General features: G+C 59.3%; 4 protein-coding genes across 4 annotated transcripts; 1 reads left to right on the plus strand and 3 right to left on the minus strand.

The window, feature by feature from the left end:
* Nucleotides 1–51: 51 nt before the first annotated feature.
* GGS23DRAFT_610759 (Mad3/BUB1 homology region 1-domain-containing protein) lies at nucleotides 52–4,457 on the minus strand. The gene is made up of 3 exons (XM_051520351.1): nucleotides 3,240–4,457; nucleotides 2,746–3,148; nucleotides 52–2,637 (listed from the first exon to the last, which is right to left on the minus strand). Exons 1-3 carry the CDS (start codon nucleotides 4,242–4,244, stop codon nucleotides 323–325), a joined length of 3,723 nt encoding a protein of 1,240 aa, XP_051370820.1. The 5' UTR covers nucleotides 4,245–4,457; the 3' UTR covers nucleotides 52–322.
* A 542-nt stretch (nucleotides 4,458–4,999) lies between these two features.
* GGS23DRAFT_106277 (heme oxygenase-like protein) lies at nucleotides 5,000–6,033 on the minus strand. Its single transcript, XM_051510958.1, has one exon. The coding sequence runs from the start codon at nucleotides 5,886–5,888 to the stop codon at nucleotides 5,109–5,111; it is 780 nt and encodes a 259-aa protein (XP_051370821.1). The 5' UTR covers nucleotides 5,889–6,033; the 3' UTR covers nucleotides 5,000–5,108.
* Nucleotides 6,034–6,608: 575 nt separating this feature from the next.
* Nucleotides 6,609–8,818, minus strand: GGS23DRAFT_610765 (uncharacterized protein; the record flags this gene model as incomplete). Its single annotated transcript, XM_051520352.1, has 5 exons — nucleotides 6,609–6,813; nucleotides 6,868–7,079; nucleotides 7,133–7,394; nucleotides 7,467–8,701; nucleotides 8,791–8,818. The coding sequence occupies 5 exons, from the start codon at nucleotides 8,816–8,818 to the stop codon at nucleotides 6,787–6,789; spliced, it is 1,764 nt and encodes a 587-aa protein (XP_051370822.1). The 3' UTR covers nucleotides 6,609–6,786.
* Nucleotides 8,819–9,432: 614 nt separating this feature from the next.
* GGS23DRAFT_106293 (8-oxoguanine DNA-glycosylase) lies at nucleotides 9,433–11,595 on the plus strand. The gene is made up of 4 exons (XM_051510959.1): nucleotides 9,433–9,642; nucleotides 9,699–9,892; nucleotides 10,002–10,159; nucleotides 10,230–11,595. Exons 1-4 carry the CDS (start codon nucleotides 9,524–9,526, stop codon nucleotides 10,977–10,979), a joined length of 1,221 nt encoding a protein of 406 aa, XP_051370823.1. The 5' UTR covers nucleotides 9,433–9,523; the 3' UTR covers nucleotides 10,980–11,595.
* Nucleotides 11,596–18,070: the final 6,475 nt, after the last annotated feature.

Below are 18,070 nucleotides of genomic sequence, written 5' to 3' on the forward strand. Positions count from 1 at the left end.
TCACTCCCTGGCTCCGGCCCCCTTTTTCTTGACACCCCAACGCCCCCTACCCGGACCCGCTTTCTCTTCGGTTCGTCCGCTCATTACCATCATTCTGCCTCGCCGCTCCTCCGCCGGCCCTATCTCCGCCCAGCCTGCCCCGCGTCGAGCCTAACGTAGACTGCGGCCAGCGCCGCGTTCCTCGCCCGCGTCCGGAGAAGAAGCCGGGGCGCGCGGTCAGTATTAAGCCGGGGCCGGCTGCGCAGAGCAAGGCCGAGGAGACTCTTCTAAGAGAGAGAAGAAAAAGGGAGAGAAAGGAAAAAAGGAGGAGGCCGTCACCGCCTCAGTGCTTCCGCGCGCGCGCTGCCGCCATGGCTTCGACGCGGGCCATGAGGCCGCGCAGGCCGACGCCCTTCTCGCAGTTGGCCTCGAGCCAGGCCTCCATGCGGGCGCGGACGCGGCGCATGCCGCGGAGGGCGGGGAGGCGGCCGCCGTCCTCGGCGGCGGCGTGGGCGGCGGGGTTGAGGAGGAGGTCGAAGCAGTCGGCCCAGATGTCGGTCTGCCAGTAGCGCTTGAGGGCGTCGCGGAGCTTGTAGCGGCGGGCGGCGGCGGCGGCGGCGGCGGTGCCGGGCAGCGCCGCGCGGCCGTCGTCCGCGCGCACCGTCTCGATGTACTTGCCGAACAGCAGCGTGTGCAGCGTCCCCGCCAGCCCGTGGTAGTCCATCTGCCAGGTCCAGGGGCGGCCCTCGCGCATCTCGGCGCAGTCGTGCGCGCCCGTGCGCCAGTCCGCCACGAACTGCGTCGCCGCGCCGAACGCCCGCATGTCGACGCCGCGCCCGAAGTCGATCAGCACCACGCCGCGCCCGGCCCAGCCGCCGGAGCCGTCCGCGCGCCACTGGCTCGCCAGCTCCTGCCCCCGCCCCGCCCCGTCCAGCCGCAGTAGGCAGTTGTCCACCTTCAGGTCCCCGTGCATCAGCCCCCGCGCGTGCAGCGCCTCCACCGTCCGCAGCAGCTCGATCGCGAAGAAGACCGCCAGCGCCTCGTCCATCACCCCCGACGCCTGCTCCCCCCGGAAGAAGTTCACCACGTCCAGCAGCGTCCCGTGCCCGTGGTACGGCAGCACCAGGAACCCCTCGTCCGCGTACAGGTGCAGCTCGTGCGCCGCCGACACCGACGCCGCCGCCCGGTCCCCCGCCCCCAGCCGCGCCGCCGCCAGCCGCATCATGTGGAACTCCCACGCCGACGGCGGCTGCTCCATCTTGACCGCCTCGAGCCGCGCGCGCCGCCCCGCGCGCGCCCCCGGCCCCGCGAACGCCCCGCGCCCCATCCGCGACCGCGGCGCCCGGTTCTCGTCGTTTTCCTCGCCGCCCTCCCCTCCTCCTTCTTCTCCCTCCTCCTCCTCCTCCTCCTCCTCCTCCGAGTCCAGGTCCGGCGCCGAGTTCTCCGCCAGGTACACCGGCGCGAAGGCGCCCGCGCCCAGCTCGCGCCGGATCGTGTAGGTGCGCGCGCCGGCGAGCTCGGGGAACTCGAGGACGACGGGGGCCGCCCCGACACCCGCCCCCCCCGCCGCGGCGGCTGCCCGCGCGAACCGCCGGATCTCGCCCCCGCGCTCGAACCGCTCGCCTCGGTGGTCGAAGAAGCCGCGCTGCGACTCGAGCGGCGGGTGCGCGCGCGCCAGGATCGCCTCGCGCACCGCCGCGTCGACCGGGTTGCACTGAGCGTCCGTGATGATGGGGCCCTTCGGTGCCGGTGCCAGCGCCAGCGGCGCCTTCCGCTGCGCCCGGCCCGGGAAGGTGCCGGCGGCGCCACCGGAAGCGACTACGGCCGCCGCCGCCTTGGTGGCCGCCGGCTTCGGGAGCAGGGGCTGCGCGATCTTGAGTGGCGGCGAGGCGCGCGAGTTGCTGAGGACCTCCCGGAGCGGGCTGCTCAGGGGCTCGAAGTCTTCGTTATCCTCGCCTTCCTCCTCGACCTGTATGCTCAGCGTGTCGTTGCCCCGGGGGTTCCTGGTATCGAAGTACTGCGGCTTGGCCCCCGTGACGAGGCCGAGCGACGATTCGGTGCGCTCCGTGATAGGTGTCATGAACGGCAGGCGGTTGTTAGCCACCTCGGCCGGGTCCCTATACGGTCGAGTAGGCGCCTGGTAGTCTTCGGGCGGTATCGGAATGAACCTGGTTCTGGGGGAAGAGTCCTCTTCGTGATCGTCGGTATCTGCATCCTCTTCCGGACCCCGAGTATCGATGAGATCCGACACGTCAGGGTCATTTTGCTCGTCGTAGTTTCCCTCTTCGTCGTTTTCGTCCTCGTTATCGGTCTCGCCACTGATTCGAGGGATGTGCTTCTGTGCTGTGAAATCTGACCACTCGCTCTCACTCTTGGCATCCGACGCCTCATCCTCTTCCTCATCATCGCCGGCCTCGCTTGTCGAGATCCGTCTTGTAGTACCGGTGCTCTCGCCACCGCTAGTGTAATCACCGTCCGTCATATACTCTTCGTCACTTTCGCCGTCTTGTTCTTCGGCAGACTTGAGAGGCGCGTTGAAGATGTCGTATATCTCATCAGTGGCGGCTCTGGTATGCATCGTCATGGTGGGCTCCGAAGCGGAGTTGGTATTCTTTTTCTTGATTTTGGGGCCGGATGGCGAGTCTAACTTGGCCTTGACTATTGAGTAGGAAAAGGGATTAGTGAGATGGTTCAAAAGTTATTGGTCAACGCTCGCCGATAGAAGATGTAGCTGGATGGACCCCGAGGGAAGGGGAGCAAACTCACTAATTTGGGTCTCGTTGACCTCCATCACCTTCTTCTTCTTGCTCTTGCTAGGCTTAGGACGGTCCTTGACCGCGCCGTTTTCGTCAAATTCCGCCGCGTCGTGGTGTATCACCAGCTTCTCGGCTACTCGGCTGTTGAGCAGCTTCACGGCTGGTGAGGGCAGACCCGCGGGTTCTGGCTGTTCTCCGACGGCACCCTCGTCTTCCCAGCATACGTCGAGCCAACCTCGGCTTGCGGCCCAGATCTCTTCGAAGCTGAGCTCAGTCCCCGGTTCCTCCGGGGTCGGATAGACAGCCTCTAAGTTGACGAAGACGCGCTCTCTCTTCCCATTCTGCGGGTTTACAATTACTTGGTGCTTGGATGGGGCAATGACAATATGAGATTCTGCTATTCTGGCCAAGGACTGAGATACACAATTGCACAATCGCCACGAATTAGTCCTGCCATGATCAACAATGGACATTGCCGCTGGGAGACGGGAACTATTGACTTACGGGGTCCCGGAATATAGACATCTTCGGACCATTGCTCTTCTTGACCGAAGTTGCCAACGTCTCCCCTGCCCAAGGCTTCGCCTCCATCACGTTTTCCTTCCTGCGATCCGCCAGCGACCCGATAGTATCCCAACCCTTTGCGCCCTCCCCCATCGAAGACATGGCGCTTCCGCCGCCGTCGGAGCCTGTCGCATCCGAGAAGACGGCAAGCTTAGCTTTGCCGGGTTTCGAAGAGGACTGGCCGCCGCCGAGACCGTTGTTCGGCCTCGGAGCTTGAGGATCTGCTGGTGCTCGCGCCGTGGCTCCGAACGGATCGATCTTGGCAGCCAATGCCGGTCGGGCGATAGGGAGCGCCGGCGATGCGGGGGCGTCGGCTCCGGCAGGCTGCTGTTCGCGCCTCTGCTCGAACTCGCCAAACTTGCGTAGCAGTCGCGAAACCGGTCGGGCATCGCGCTCGATGCCCAGCTTGTACACCTCCTCAGCCTGCGCCCAGCGGCTGGCACTCTCCAACCAAGCGGCGTACTCCTCGTAGAATAGTGCGAGGCCCTCGCCGATGTTGTGACGCGACAGGAAGACGTAGGTTTCCCGAGGCGAGTCGGCGAAGAATCTGATGTAGTGGAGCCACAGCTTGAGGTATCTGGGATCGTTCTTGTACTGTGCGGAGCCGACGAAGGCCTTGGTGGCGCGCTCAAGTAGCGTGTGTAGTTGCGACTGGGGAGTGGCCTGCGCCGAGGGGTACGCGTCAAAGGTCCATCGCACGTATCGGTCGTACACGTCGAGGGGATCGTCTGACTCGGAAATGTTGGCGATCTCTTCCTCGTACTCGGCCCGGATGCAGTCGTTGACGTTTTTGGTGTCAGCGGGCGTGGGTGTCGAGAGCTTGTGCAGAGGAGACGGAGAGAAAACTTGGGCCAGTTTCTTTGCTGATCGCCCGCCGGGCAAGGACTGGATGTTCTCCTTCTGCCCCTCGATGATGTCGAAATCGATGAGATCGCCGGCAGCCATTTTCAGCGAGCAAGTGCAGAGCGGCCAGCGGTGACGATGATGGCGGCTACGGCGACAACGGCGGCCCTCAGGTGAAGAGACCTAGAATGTTAATTGTGCCGGTGGTGGAAGTGGACGAGTTCGTTAAAATGCCACGATGACTGGGCGTGGGTGGAGTAGCGAGCAGCCCACTCCCAAATAGACAGCCGACAGGGCATAGGCTGGGCCGCTCCGGTCACTTTGTTGACTGCTTTGAACGTAGCGCCTGCCGTTTCCCTGACAACCGTGGCCGCCGTGTTATTTTGTAAATGTGGGGAAGCGGGACACATATTATGTAACTAACCCCCACACACAGATGGGATTAAGCGAGTTCAACAGCCCCGATAACTAGATAAGAAGCACCCCCATCTTTCTTCCTCATTGGCTATAGGTACCTAGGTACCTACAGGTCGGTGTGTCTTCAAGCCACATCATCATCTTTACCTAATCATCGGCCCTCTCTCAACCGACTGAGGCAGTCGGTCTCTAGGTATAAAAAGTGCCTTCTTTCCGCGAACGAACGACCATGAAATTTCCGAGGTGCCTAGGCTTAGTGCCTATATCAAGTATTCACGTATATGCAACCGTTGCTCGTCGGGCGATGCAGCAAAAAAAAAAACATGTCTAGAAAGATAGGGCCCTTGACACATTCGCAATAGGTACACCATGAGAGAGCCGGAGCTCTTCTTGATTGTCCTGCCAATTGGCGGTTGCCATTCACGTGCGGGAGAGAGTTGGGGGAGAGCGGGGGAGGCTTCCGTAGACTTCAAGAATAGGGTAAATCTATATGCATGTACACACGACGTCTTTTTATCTCCTACATTTTCGTGTAATTCCCTCCCATCTTCACTCTAGGACGGGCCAGAATGCCTTCTCGAGATCCAAGACCTGCTTGTAGAGGGCTAGGTAGGCGGGGGCGGTGGGGGCCTGGGAGTGGACGCCCTGGGCCTTGGCGTAGGCGTCGAGGCACTCTTCGCACTCCCGGACGAAGGTGCGGAACTCGTCCGACGTCCAGTTGGGGATGAAGGCCTGGCGCAGCGCGCCACCGTCGAGGTCCGCCGCCTCCGTCGCCGTCTGGTCCCGTGCGTACCCCCACGAGTCCAGGTAGGTCCGCTCCGTCGCCCAGAGCACCACGAGCCCCTCGAGCAGCGTCCGCGCCGGCCCCGCCCTCGGCCGTGCCGCGAACGAGTCGAACAGGTCGATGTAGCCTTGCGTCGCTGTGGCAGGGGCGAAGCCGGACGCCCCTCCCGCCGCCGCGAGGTCTAGCCCGTACGCCTTCGCCGTCTCCTCGAAGAAGCGCAGTTCGCGTGTGACACCCGCGAGGGCGTCCTGCAGCAGATCGAGAATGCGCCACTGCAGCTCGCGCGCCTCGTCGCCGTCGTCCAATGCTGTCGGCAGCTGCACCCGTGATATCAGTCCCCCCGCGAATCTGACATAAGCCTGGGCGTAGAGCCGGTCCTGTGACAGCCATTGGCTGAGCACCTCGCGAGGGAGAGTTCCCTGGCCGGCACGGGCGAGGAACGTGGCTTTCGTCGCCTCCGTCGAGCTCGTCACCGCGTTGATGTCCGTCGCCAGATACGTCACCAGAGGCAGACGGGGCCCCGCCATATTGGCGTCGACATCCATGCTCGCTCGGAGGAGGGGGGGGAGGGAGTTCGGTAGGGCGGAGAGAACGCAGCAGCCAAAGATGTCTGCTGGTCAGCAAAGTGATTTGTCGATCGGCGAACCCCTTAAGATGCCTGGGAGTGGCTATTCCTGATGGCTGTTAGGGGAGAGTTAGCGCGAAAATAGGACTGGTAACCCTAGGCAAATATCGCGAGCAAGACTTTACGTAATAGTCTAGCTATTTGACAGGCCTGTTTTATTGGTGAATCCATCAGTCTACGGCACATGGCTTGCCCATACATACGTATATATCTAGATATATGTCAGCTGTCGGCGATTCTCATCGAAGCCTTGCACACGTCCATATCGGAATCGACAAGCACAGACTATAATAATACGCCGGAGCGTCGAGAAAGCCGGATGAACTGCGCCGAAGTCGAGCCAGGCGAGGGCCCAGCTTAGCTCGGGATGGATGGTTAGGGGTAGCAACGAGCTGATCTTGTGCCTATTTCGGGCAGACCATCTGGCATCCAGGTAGGTTTTGTTTACGGGCAACTCGGCCATCACGGTTCGTCCGGTTCAACCATGCCTACTTGGTCAAGGACATAAAAAAGAAGAGAGAAAAGAAAAGAAGCCGGCTGGACTAGGCATAGCGGGAATTCTGCAGGTTAGTCCCTATGCGAACGGCTATTATTATGTCGTCCTGGAGCAGACGTATCTGGCGGCGCCAAGTCCCGATGAGCGCTGTGAACTTGCCTCATTAGTAGCGGTCCGCCTCTCCCGCCGCACACCATTGTTGTACAAATTGCATCTCGCAAGTTTTTTTTGGTCCTATTGCCTTCTGCCCGACCTACCCGCAAATCGTCGCAGCACGCAGCCGTCCTCAACGACGAAGGGAAAGCATTCGTAATCCTTTCTACTACCACGCTCCCACCTCGAAATTCTCCTGGGTCGCGGGTTAGTATAGATGTATTCGGGGGCGGAACGGACACAATCTCACCTCTGGGAAGTACGTCGTCACCACCGTCCTGTCCGCAAACTTGCGGCCCGCAAGCGCTTGCAGCGCCTTCTTCGCTGACGCCGCCGTGTCAAATTTGACAAATATCTTGCCGACTCCGGCGGATTGCCGGCTGCCTCCCGAAGGCCGAGGCACCTTAAGCCCCAAAATCTGGCCGAACTTGGAGCACTCTTCCTGGACATCTTCGCAGATTTCTAATAAAAGTTAGCAGCTGCGGTCAGATGAGGTGCCGAGAAGGTAAACCCACCTGCATAATCATCGTTGTCCGTCAATTCCTCGGGAGTTACCATGTTGAGCAGTTGTAAGACACGGGTCTCCTCCGAGTCGCTAGCGGTAGTCCCTGCGAGCATTGACATGGCATTTACGCCCATCTCGATACCGGCTACTTGGGTGATGCCGATGCTAGCCTTTCGGACCTTGAGACTCTTATCGCCGATGACCATCCCGTTCAGACCCTGAATCGCGATTTCCGTTGCGCTGGGATCGACAAATTCACAGAACGCAATGCCCTGCAAGACGTTAGCCTCGAATGCTTCAAAGCAAGTTCGGGTTCATTCGTGATGGGAGTGGCATCAACTTACGCGGGATTCATCGGTGCCTTCGTCTGTGACTAGGACCAACGCCTTGAGCTCTCCGAAAGATACCAGGAGCTCCGTAACTTGTTCTTCGGTGAGGTAAGACGGTAGATTGGCGAGGCTGATCTTGTTTGGCGTATCGATAACTACTTTTGACACGACACCGGGTTCGTACAGGGTCTCGTCGGCAATAGCTGGCACGATGTAATCCTTCGGTCGCTGAATCTTCAGACCCTGCTCGGTACCGTTGGGGGCACCGTCAGCGGCGTCCTCGGGTTCCACCGAGATACCGTCCAGAGCGAGGGCCACGGTAGCCTCCGAGGCATGCCTAAACTCCAGAAGAGCAAACGATCCGTCTTGAGAAATCTGGCTTAATACGCAGGGGTCGGTGCTCTCGATGACGTTCAATCCGTTCAACTGCAGGTTGAAGAAGCTCATGAGGCTTTCCTCGGTCGAGCCAGGAGGGATATTGTAGACCAGAAGCCTCTTGCTCTGTCGGGAATTCCCGGGCTTCAGCGTTGCGTTGCTGGCGGTGCCGCCTGGCTGATTCATGAAAGCCTGAAGCTTCGTCGGATCCATGGGCTGCTGCCGGGGGGCGCCCGGCAGAGGGAACATGCCAGACAGCTTGGCCTGCTCGGCAGTGACATTCTCGTAACCGGGGGGCTTGATATCCCACTGCGTCATCCGCCTCTTGCGCTCCAAGACAGGGACGACATCGGTCAGGTCTGGAGTCGGCTCCCGCTTCTTAGGGGGCGGTGTGAGGCTCCGGCCCCGTCGATTCTGCGCGAAAAGGTCATCGTCCCGGTTCCGTTCACTCCTATCACCGCGATCTCGTCGTTCGCCACGTCGATCCTCGAATAAGTCGCGATCGCGTCTAGGCGGCCTGCCACCTTCGTCGCGACGAACGTCCCTTCTCGAGCCCCGGTCGCGGTCCCATTCCCTGTCTCGACGGTCTCTGCCACCGCCCCCACCTCCACCGCTGCCTCCACCACCGCCCCCACCGCCAGCGCCAGCGCCGCCAACACCTCCACCGCCATACCGATCCTCGCGCTCGCGATCTCGATGGCTGCGGCTGGAGGCATAGGCGTCTTCATCCCTCCCCTCGCGGTGCGACCGACGCGGCGACCTGCTACGCCTTCGTTCGCGTCGATCCCCTCGATCCCCTCGATCTCCCCGGTCTCCTCGATCTCGGTCTCGCCGATCGTCGCGGGGGTAGTCACGAGATGAGCCATGACGGCCATCTATAGATACGTTCAATTAGCCACACTGCTCTGCCTACCAAAATGATGATGGAAGACAGAGAGACCGGGACGGAGGAAGATTCGCTTACCTCGCGAGGAGTAGCTATCGCCGTTCATGGTGCCAATTTGCCCTCGTGTGCAGGGATAGAGTAGGAGAGGAGAGTCTGAGGCCGATCAACCCAGAGGCGGCCTTGAGACGGAATGGAGGAAAGGGGGAGAAAAGGATAGAAAAAGGATACGTCGAGCTCAACTGAGGTTGCGAGGTATGTCGGAACTGTTGACAGTGGAGCTGCGACGAGGCTGGAAAATAGAAATTTTGGTAGGTTCCTTGCCGGGCCTCGACTTACGGTAAGGGCAGGGCAGCCTCCGAGTGGCACCGTGCGTCTGGAGCTAGTCCCGATGGACGTTAGCGTGTACGTATTGGTCGTTGGTGGTCCCACTTTCCCTTTTGGGCCACTCACGATGCGCGCTAGATGCCTCCTAGGGTTGCCGGGTACTTCGGTACTTTGGTACTTCCAAGCGCGGCACGGCAAGTCGCGACACGGAAACCCGTCTAGATACTGGATAAGTACCTATCGGGGCATCGAGCATCGAACATGAGGTACCCGTCTCCGGTATCCCACCACTTCCCATACACATGCTCTCCCTTCTCGCCGTCTCTCACCATCGCATCACCCTCATACGACGAGGACAAGTACGACGGCATATGTCGAATGTTGTTTTTGCAATCTGAAAAAGCCTTTTTCCTTCTTTTTTTGCTCATTCACATCCCCCGCGAGCCGTTACCTACCAACCAACCCCTCCAAGTCCACGCTTCGTCCCATGTCTCCTATTCGAGCATCGGAGTGGCGAAAGCTCCCCCTGAGCTTGGCGGACCTCTGCATCGAGACCACCCTTCGCTGCGGCCAGACTTTTCGATGGCTGAAGATAGATGACGAATGGTAGATACTGGCTCTCGCATTCTGTCGCCTCCGTAGACATTGACGGTTACTATCAGGAATTGTGTCCTCCACGGCCGGCTGCTGTCCCTAAAGCAGGATAAGGATCATCTTCACTACCGAGTCGCTCCGCCAGCGACTCCGCCAGGCTTACCCACCCCGTCGTCGCCTGTCAAAATTGAACCTGATGAGTCGGCCGAGCGTGACAATACCGAGGCACTCCTCAGACATTATTTCAGCCTAAGACATGACTGTACGCAAACTCCATGGTCCGATAATCCCTCCTCCCATCAGGCTATCGCGCACACCCTCGGGGTCAATTGATTGTCTTACGCTTCATAATTTCTTACGCATGACCACAGCGGCGGCACTCTACGATCAGTGGTCTAAGTCTGATCCCAATTTCCGGAAAAAGGCCCCAAAGTTTACGGGTATCCGTATACTGAGCCAGGACCCGTGGGAAGCGCTAGTTGCCTTTATCTGCAGCAGCAATAACAACATTTCACGGATCTCTCAGATGGTACGCTTGAATGTCAAGACAGAGCGGACGCGCTCTTGCTAGGGAGCTCCGGCGCGCTGACATCCCACAGGTTCATAAACTATGTAAACATTACGGCTCCTTGGTTGGACACATTGGAGAAGAAGCATTTCACGATTTTCCGACCCCGCAGGCTCTAACCGGCAAGGAGGTCGAAGCCCATCTTAGAGAACTAGGATTCGGCTACAGAGCCAAGTACATTGCGGAAACTTCCCGCCTAGTTTCTCAGGAAAAACCGGCCGGGTGGCTGGAGAGCCTCACAAACCCGGAAAACCCCAGCTGGGGCACGACGGAAGCTGCCAATTCCGCCGACCCACCCACTTACAAGCACGCCCATGAACAGCTCCTCCTCCTCTCTGGCGTCGGACCCAAAGTTGCCGATTGCGTCTGTCTTATGGGTCTGGGCTGGGGAGAAGCCGTCCCCGTAGACACCCATGTGTGGCAGATTGCGCAGAGAGATTACAAGTTTGGCAAAGTCAAGACGAAGACCTTTTCCAAGGCCATGTATGATTCTGTCGGTGATCACTTCAGAAAGATATGGGGCCAACAGGCGGGATGGGCCCAGTCTGTGCTCTTCACCGCAAACCTCAAGTCGTTCTCAGAGCAGGCATCCGGCAAGACGGAGGTAGTAGATATCAAAGTCGAGGCCAAAGAAGTTGCAGAGGAGACTAGCAGCAGCGAGCCTACTCCTCGGTCTCGCAAGAGGCGCACAGTTTCCGTGGTGGAAACGGTCAAGGTGAAAACGGAATCATCTATCAAGACGACACGAGCCAGCAGCAAAAGGAGGAAAACCAGAGGTTAATTCGAAGAGGCACGACCCACCACTCATCGGAGCTCATTTCCTACCAAATCAAACGTCTCCCCGGTGGTCCTCCCACCCGCGAGCTATCACCCTCGAGTTTCACAAATGCCGTCGCAGCGCGTTGCTAATAGCTGAGTCGGCACCTAAGAGGGCATATATCCCTATGCCTTAACCATGGTCTCTAGAGAAAAAGACCATTTCGAGCAACACGTCAAATTCTATACCCTCGGCCAGTCCAACAGAGCTTCTGGTTTATCATTATCGCCACAGATATAGAGGGGCACGATTTGGATTAGTAATTGAAAAATAATCAGGAGAACATCCCATTGCCCTGAAATCTTCAGACAAACTCCCTCTCCCTCTCTCTTACCACATTTATTGTTACTTTTTAAGGTATAATGACAGATTCTTGCCCAGGGTTCTGCTCAATCTCTTCACCGTGTTTCCGCTCTAAGAGCCGACAATGGCGCCCTGTAGACGGTACCTTTAGGAGTTCGCCGGAATCATAACCTCGTGCGAGCAGGCCTCGTCAACTCGGCCCTAACTTCATCCACCTCAGTCACGGGAGGTGAGATTCGGCCAACCACGAGCTAAAGCACAGGGCAATCCATTAAGACGTTCAACTACTAGTAGTCGGTGCTCACTTCGACCTGTTGTGCTATTTCGATGACACGTGGCACCATTGCCTAATTCTCGGAATCAGTAATGTGCGATTCAACGAACCACTACTAGTTTCACCAACCACCCCCTTTCGAACCTCAGGCGGCCTGAAGTTAGAAGGATCTCAGCGGATCACGATTCTCTCCGAAAAGGCCAGGCGCCTTGCTGGGTTCGCTTTTCAGATCTATAACCCGTCCTCGTCATCACCGTCAATCGGGAGGGCCTAAGTACAATCAACGATACCCCTATCACATACCCTCATGCAAGTCATTAAAGGGGCAACTGATCACAAATGATTACGAGGTCAAAATCGGTCGGGTCAAATATCTACTTCAAGCAGTTCCACACGCGCGCGTCATTAAACATAGATGGTTCCGTTTTCTACTAGGGCCTCGGAGCTATCGAGTATCACCGGTGGCTAACGTCCTCGTGAGGAGGCAGCGGAGAAGCTATTCAATATGGGATTTGGCGAACGACGTCTGATGCGAGCACCGGTCCACGAGCTATCCTCTAAGCTTGCTTCACACTGCGACACACAGGTCCCCGAAACTCTTCATTGCCATTAGACCACGATGAAAGAGCACGCACCCCACGCTCCGCGACATATCCCGTGGGCTGTAAGTTGCAAGGTGGTTCCGTGGCTTAGGCCGATCAAAAAGTTACTAGATTCCTACGTCCTGTCTCTTTCCTTTCTGCCGGAAGAGGAATACGGGGCCACGGCTCCGGGTGCACGCTTCCCGATTCGAAAACTAATTGTCAACTCAGTGGCCATATAACGAGTGCTTTGAGAGTCCATTCGTGCCGATCTCAACGCGCGTCGCCGGGGGAGAGAGGGGACGAAGCGAGAGGAGAAAGGGAAAAAAGCCAGGAGCCGCTCTCGTCGGGCTTGCATCCCAGAAGCGGCGTATATCCACGCCCCAGAGCCACGCAGGCATCGTCGCTGGGGTTAATTTACGAATTGCCGGCGTCATGTACGGCATTATATTGCTTTCTCTACACCCAATCCCGGCTGCCCGCCCGGGAGATCTGGTAGTCTATATATGCATCCGCCCATCTGTCGGGCACCCCGCTCCCGCTCCTCACACGCTCTCCAAGATCTTCTCCCACGCCCATATGTGCGTTCATCATGTGCATGGTGGTAGGTATACGAGCGCGCGAGAGCGCCAATCCGCCGGGGCCTTCGCACATCGCGCCGCTCAAGGCAGGGTGCGCCCCAGATGACCGATCGGCCCCTCGTTAATATACCCGAAACATCCATCTTCTCTCCCGGGACAACCGGCGCGACCCCACCGCTTGACTTCCTCTACCATTACCGAGAGGCAGATCGCCCGCCGTTAGGGGAGGGGGGGGAGCTAGAATACGCCGAGGGTGAAGAGGGCCCACATGGTACAGAGCAATATATACCGACCCATATAGTCTTGCCCACGGCCCGATGCACACCTCCGCGCCGCTTCACGGGCACGCGTTCTACCGTCTACTACAACGTAGCTAGCTAGCTACATAGTCGCGATCGTGATCGTGGGTTGCATTTCTCTCACCGCCCCAACGATCCATTCATGGTTTCTAGCAAAAAAAACAAGGGGGGGAGGTCACGCATACAACGGATGCACGCGTGGGGATCGGTGGCGATTCCATCGACTAGATCGGCCGCTGGCGCTGCTGGCTTGACCCATCATTTGGCTGCGCGCTTGTATCTCCCCATCTCTCTCGCCTCCTTGTCCCTTCCGCCATCCCTTCGTGGCGACGGAACGAGGCGCCTCCCGCTTCCCCTCGGAGGCAGAGATGGGGGTGGAAAGAGGATGGCCCTAGACGAAGTTTGTTTCCCCCCCCCACCCTCCCATCCTCACTCCCAACTCTCTTAACGCAGCGCTTTGAGGGGGGGGGGAGGGAGGGCAGACAATGACATTATTTACTCACCACCCTTACGCTAGGGCGAGGGCCGCGGCCGGCGGACGACCCCGTTTTCCGCTCCCGCATCTGGTTTTGCAGCGCGAGGAGGCATTTTAGCCGCAGGGTCTCAGCCGCGAGCCAAATAAGGCAGAGAGGCAAGGTAGGCAGGCGTCGAGGCGGGTCCCAGATGTACTGCCGAAAGGAGGGAGCCGATTCGTCAGACGACGACGTAGCGGCGCGATACCTCTCTTGCTCGGTGTCGCCCTGGCCCCCACTGGCCTGTCCGCCCCGTCGACGGCATCGTTAGGGTCGGGAAGGGAAAGAGAAAGGAAGGAAGGAAAGAAGGGGGAAGGACCACGGGAGCAGGTCGCTCGTATCGTGCTTTGCTAGCCCCTACCTACCTTCTCCCCTCCTGACCCCTTACCCCGGAGGCGCTGCGACGGTACGGTCGCCTTGGAGGTTAGATGTGTTGGTTGCGTCCCACGTGTTGGCAGGACTAGGGATGTTGTGGTGAGGGAGGGGGGATGTAGGGAGGCCGGGGGGGAGGCAGACAGGTAGGGGAAGTGATGTAGGTATGGATGTATGTGCGCCTACATGTACCTACATGTGTATGTACGTGAGAAGTAGGGGTATGAAAGCTGCGTCTAAGCAAAGAGGACGGGTTGCCGCATAGGGCCGTGGAGGCATATACGCACCTGGCGAGGCGTTGCAGTCCGCGCCCCGCCTCCTCAGATAAAGAGACATGTTACTCGTCGTATTCCCTACGTGTCGCCGCCTACTACACATGCCAGGGCCAGGCCGAGCGAACCAGTCACGCATCGGGGACCCGAATCCGTACGCATGTTGCGTATGTAGGAGGCGTATAGCCCGGAAAGGGCAGGCCGCCCGACCGCTCTCGTCCCGACGCCAGCCAGACTCGGGGCGTCTGTCTGGCCGCTGCCGGTACGCACGCTATACGCCACACTCATCCTACCGCAGCGGGTGAGCGCGAGGGATATAAAAATTTTTGTCAAAAAAAAAAGCCGCACATCCAGGCTCTCACAGCCGCGAGGCGCTATCGTGGTCACCGGTGCTGCTGCCGCTGGTGCTAGCCACGCCAGAGACAGGCCCTGGCCTTTTGTCTTCCTTTTCTCTTCTTCTCATCGCGCACGCGCGGCTCCGTCTTACTACGCACATACACATACGCCCCCTCTCCCCCGCCTGAAAAAAAAATTGATTTCAGAGGGAAGGGCCAGGGGGCACCGTATCGCGCTCGCCTATCTCAGACGCCAAGCCCCCCCCCCCCAGGCCGTAGGAGGGAGGGAATAGACAGGCGTTGTTCAGCTCGACGGACGAGCAGCGCGAAGGAGGGGGGAGGGAGCGCGGACTCAGCACCTCCTCCCCTCCTGGACAGCGAGCCGCCAGCCGCCGCGGTCGGCGGGCTGGCGGCGGCGGTGGTAGTGGAGAGGTGTTCTGTTCGTCGTCGTCGCCTCGCCCCGGGCGCATCCCCATATCAGCCAGACGGCCGACCGGGCGAAACCCCTCGTTCCTGACCCCCCCGCGAACCGCGCCGCGCTGGTCCGACAGCGACCTGGCGAAGCAGGCCGCGGGTGTGTGCGCGACCTGTGGCGGCTCGGGGCGAGCGGCGCCGGTATTCGCCACGCCTACGCAGACCTCAGGGGGCGACGCGGGTGGTCAGGGGGGGAAGAGCGCGTGGCGGCGCGGGGGACCGCCTCCGGGGGGGGGGGGGGGGGGGGTTGCGTGGCCGCGGGCTCGCCGGCAAAGGCGGGCAGACGCCGACGGGCGGACAGGCTTCTAGCGCAGGAGGGCAGCACGTCGTCTCGCGCGCGCGGGGCCGCGCTCGGAGCCAGCCCCGGCTCTAGCGCCCGCGAGGAAGAAGCCGCTCCCGGCTTCGCCATCGCGCTCGAGGGGCGCAGGCTCGACGGTTCCCTCGCCCCGGCGCAGACGCCCCGAGGCGCTCTCTGCCGCGCACCACGCGGCGCTCTAGCGCCCGCCTCCGTCGCGCTGCTCTGCTCCCCGTCCCCCGGGGCCTCGACGTCGCGAGCCCGAGGGCGGCGGCGGCGCAGAAAAAGAAATTGAATAAATAAGTATGTAGAAAAGGAGGAGGGGGAGCTTCGCGAGCACCGGTTTCGCTGCGGGAAGCAAGACGGGGGGGCGTAAAGGGGGAGGGGGGGAGGGGAGGAAGAAGAACGGAAGAGGTGCGGTTCTACGGCAAGCAAGACTCCGGGTGCTCGCAGCAACCACGAGAGCGGGCGGAGGGGAGCAGTGGCAGCGGGCGAGGGCTGCGTCGCCGATCGCTGCCCGACAGTGGGCGATCCGGGACTATCCCTCCCCTTCGCCTCCCCCTCGTCGGGACCCTGGCGATCCGGGCCTACAGCCGCGCACGTCTTGCGTAATGCGAGAGAGCAGCCTACCTGCCTGTCTGCCTACCTGCCTGCCTATCTCAGCCGGGCAACGATCATCTCTACCTACCTAGGTATCTACGTAGACAGCCTCGGCACTTGCTCAGGTGCCACGGGTACCGTGTGATCAACGGTTCTATCCTATATATACCTCTACCTACGATTTGTAACTACCTACCAGCTCCGGTACCTGCGTTGATCGTCTATAACGGACAACCACACGGAAGGCCTAACTAACGGCCGTCTCTGAACCGTGGCTCGTCGCTTGGAAGGAATGTATCTATTTTATTTCCCTCCCCCCCCCATCCCAGGTTCCTTGTCGAAAGAACCCCCTTCTTGCTCTGGGTGGCAGCTGATGCCAACGTAAGAGCGCGATGGCTTAGCTCCGCTCCGAGAAGTCTTCGCCCTATAGAAAACGAGACGTGGGGATAGGGGCAAGGGGCAAGGGACGAATAGGCAAAGGAGAGAAGAGGAGAGAGAGAGAGAGAGTGTGTGTGTGTGTGTGTCAATGTGAGTGAGCGAGCGACAACGTAAGGTATGGGTGCTACTAGAGCCTACCCTTAAGCGTTGAGTTCTTGGGACCGCTAGACGGCGTGTTCTAGACGCGCAGGAGCAGCAGGAGGATCGATGGGATGCGCGAATAACCAGTCGAGGATAGATTGTCACAATGGGGGACCCGCCTGTCATGGCTACATTGTCACCTATCTACGCACGAGCAGGCCACTCGGACAGATGAAGAAGGGCTGCCGTTGTTCCTAAGATTAAGCCTAGTCTTGACGCGCTAGATTTTTTATTTATGTACCTATCTCTCGCTCCCCTAACCCTCCGGGAGTTCAGGGATGGGCTCTCGCGTTCGGGGTGGCACGAAGCCTCAGCAGGCATACGCGTATAGGGGAGACGGGAGAAAAAAAATGCCGACCAGTTGGACCTCACCGCTAGGCTGCGGAGCTCGGAGAACCAACCGACCTTGTAGACGTACAGAAATACGTGGGGAAGGGAGAAAAGAAAAGGAAAAAGGCGTCGTCAGCCTCGCTCAGACGATGCTCGGAGCAAGCGAACAAGTCCGCCGATTCACAGGACGGGTTGCTATTCGGAGAGACACACAGGCGGAGAGGATGTTTGTGTAAATGTCAAACTGCCTACGATGCAAGGTGATCCTGATCCTTCCGGTACATAGCCAGCTCGTGCTCGGGTCGAGGCGTATGACTGCGTCGCTAATCGGAACTATCACATACATACAAACCCCCCATCCGTATTGGGAGGGTCTCCCCCCCCCCCCATGGCCAATATTGGTTATCATGAAAAACGACCACGGCGAGGAGAGACCGAGAGAGGGATGTCCTCCATCCCCCTAAAAAGCAATAGGTGCACCAGGTACACTGTATAGTGACTAGGTTCGTTCATTCGTTCGGTCGTAAGTCCGTCGACAAGTCCAGAGAGGTCGAAACTATCGTAAATGATGAAACTTCCTACCGTCCCCGCGCCAATAGGCGGCGGTGTCTGCGACGCCGGGGATCATGGGTATTATGAGAGCCAAGCTCCCGGAGCCCATTATTATTTTATTATCCGTCATTATATTTCCCCCCCGGGAGCCGTGATCCCATCCTTCCAGATGCGTACGTAGAGAGTCTATACCCTTCAAGAGCTCGCTCACTCGATTCCGGCATCAACGTCGTTAAAGATGCGCCGTGCCTCAGGTGACAGGCAGGGTAGGAAACCCATCATTGCGCTGCAGCATCTCGTGCTCTACCGTTGTTTATGCTACCGTCGAGCCAGGAACAGGCAAGCCTCCAGCCAGAAGTATTTCCGGGTAGGGCCGAACCGCGAGCTTGCCATGTGCCTTCTTGGCTCGAGATTTAATATCTTACACGACGCATTGGCTATTGGAGGGGGCCTCGCTCGGCTACAAGCCTCGTCTGCCACTCTGAGGTCCGAGCCGGAGTTGGCGGCAAACCCCATCGTCGGCCTCGTCGCTGCGATGGGCGTTCCCTCTGTGTACCTACCAACCTGACTCACCCACTCATCATCCGTCTTACTATTAGCATTCCACAAGATGTGTTGGCTCACTCATACGACGTCAACGTACCGCTACGCCCCTCCCTACCCTCTGCTTGCTGCGTGGGGCCTAAGTAGGAAATT

This window comes from Durotheca rogersii, assembly GCF_024521655.1.
Source record: "Durotheca rogersii strain YMJ 92031201 chromosome Unknown GGS23scaffold_14, whole genome shotgun sequence".
NCBI lineage: Eukaryota > Fungi > Ascomycota > Sordariomycetes > Xylariales > Xylariaceae > Durotheca > Durotheca rogersii.

What these genes read in the sequence shown, in the direction of transcription:
- GGS23DRAFT_610759 (XM_051520351.1), bottom strand. Translation starts at nt 4,244, where the DNA reads ATGGCTGCCGGCGATCTCATCGATTTCGACATCATCGAGGGGCAGAAG. An exon ending in TGTCTATATTCCGGGACCCC is followed by an intron (nt 3,149 to 3,239) that starts GTAAGTCAATAG and finishes TGTGTATCTCAG; the next exon opens with TCCTTGGCCAGAATAGCAGA. An exon ending in GGTCAACGAGACCCAAATTA is followed by an intron (nt 2,638 to 2,745) that starts GTGAGTTTGCTC and finishes CCTACTCAATAG; the next exon opens with TCAAGGCCAAGTTAGACTCG.
- GGS23DRAFT_106277 (XM_051510958.1), bottom strand. Translation starts at nt 5,888, where the DNA reads ATGGATGTCGACGCCAATATGGCGGGGCCCCGTCTGCCTCTGGTGACG.
- GGS23DRAFT_106293 (XM_051510959.1), top strand. Translation starts at nt 9,524, where the DNA reads ATGTCTCCTATTCGAGCATCGGAGTGGCGAAAGCTCCCCCTGAGCTTG. An exon ending in TTTCAGCCTAAGACATGACT is followed by an intron (nt 9,893 to 10,001) that starts GTACGCAAACTC and finishes GCATGACCACAG; the next exon opens with CGGCGGCACTCTACGATCAG. An exon ending in TTTCACGGATCTCTCAGATG is followed by an intron (nt 10,160 to 10,229) that starts GTACGCTTGAAT and finishes GACATCCCACAG; the next exon opens with GTTCATAAACTATGTAAACA.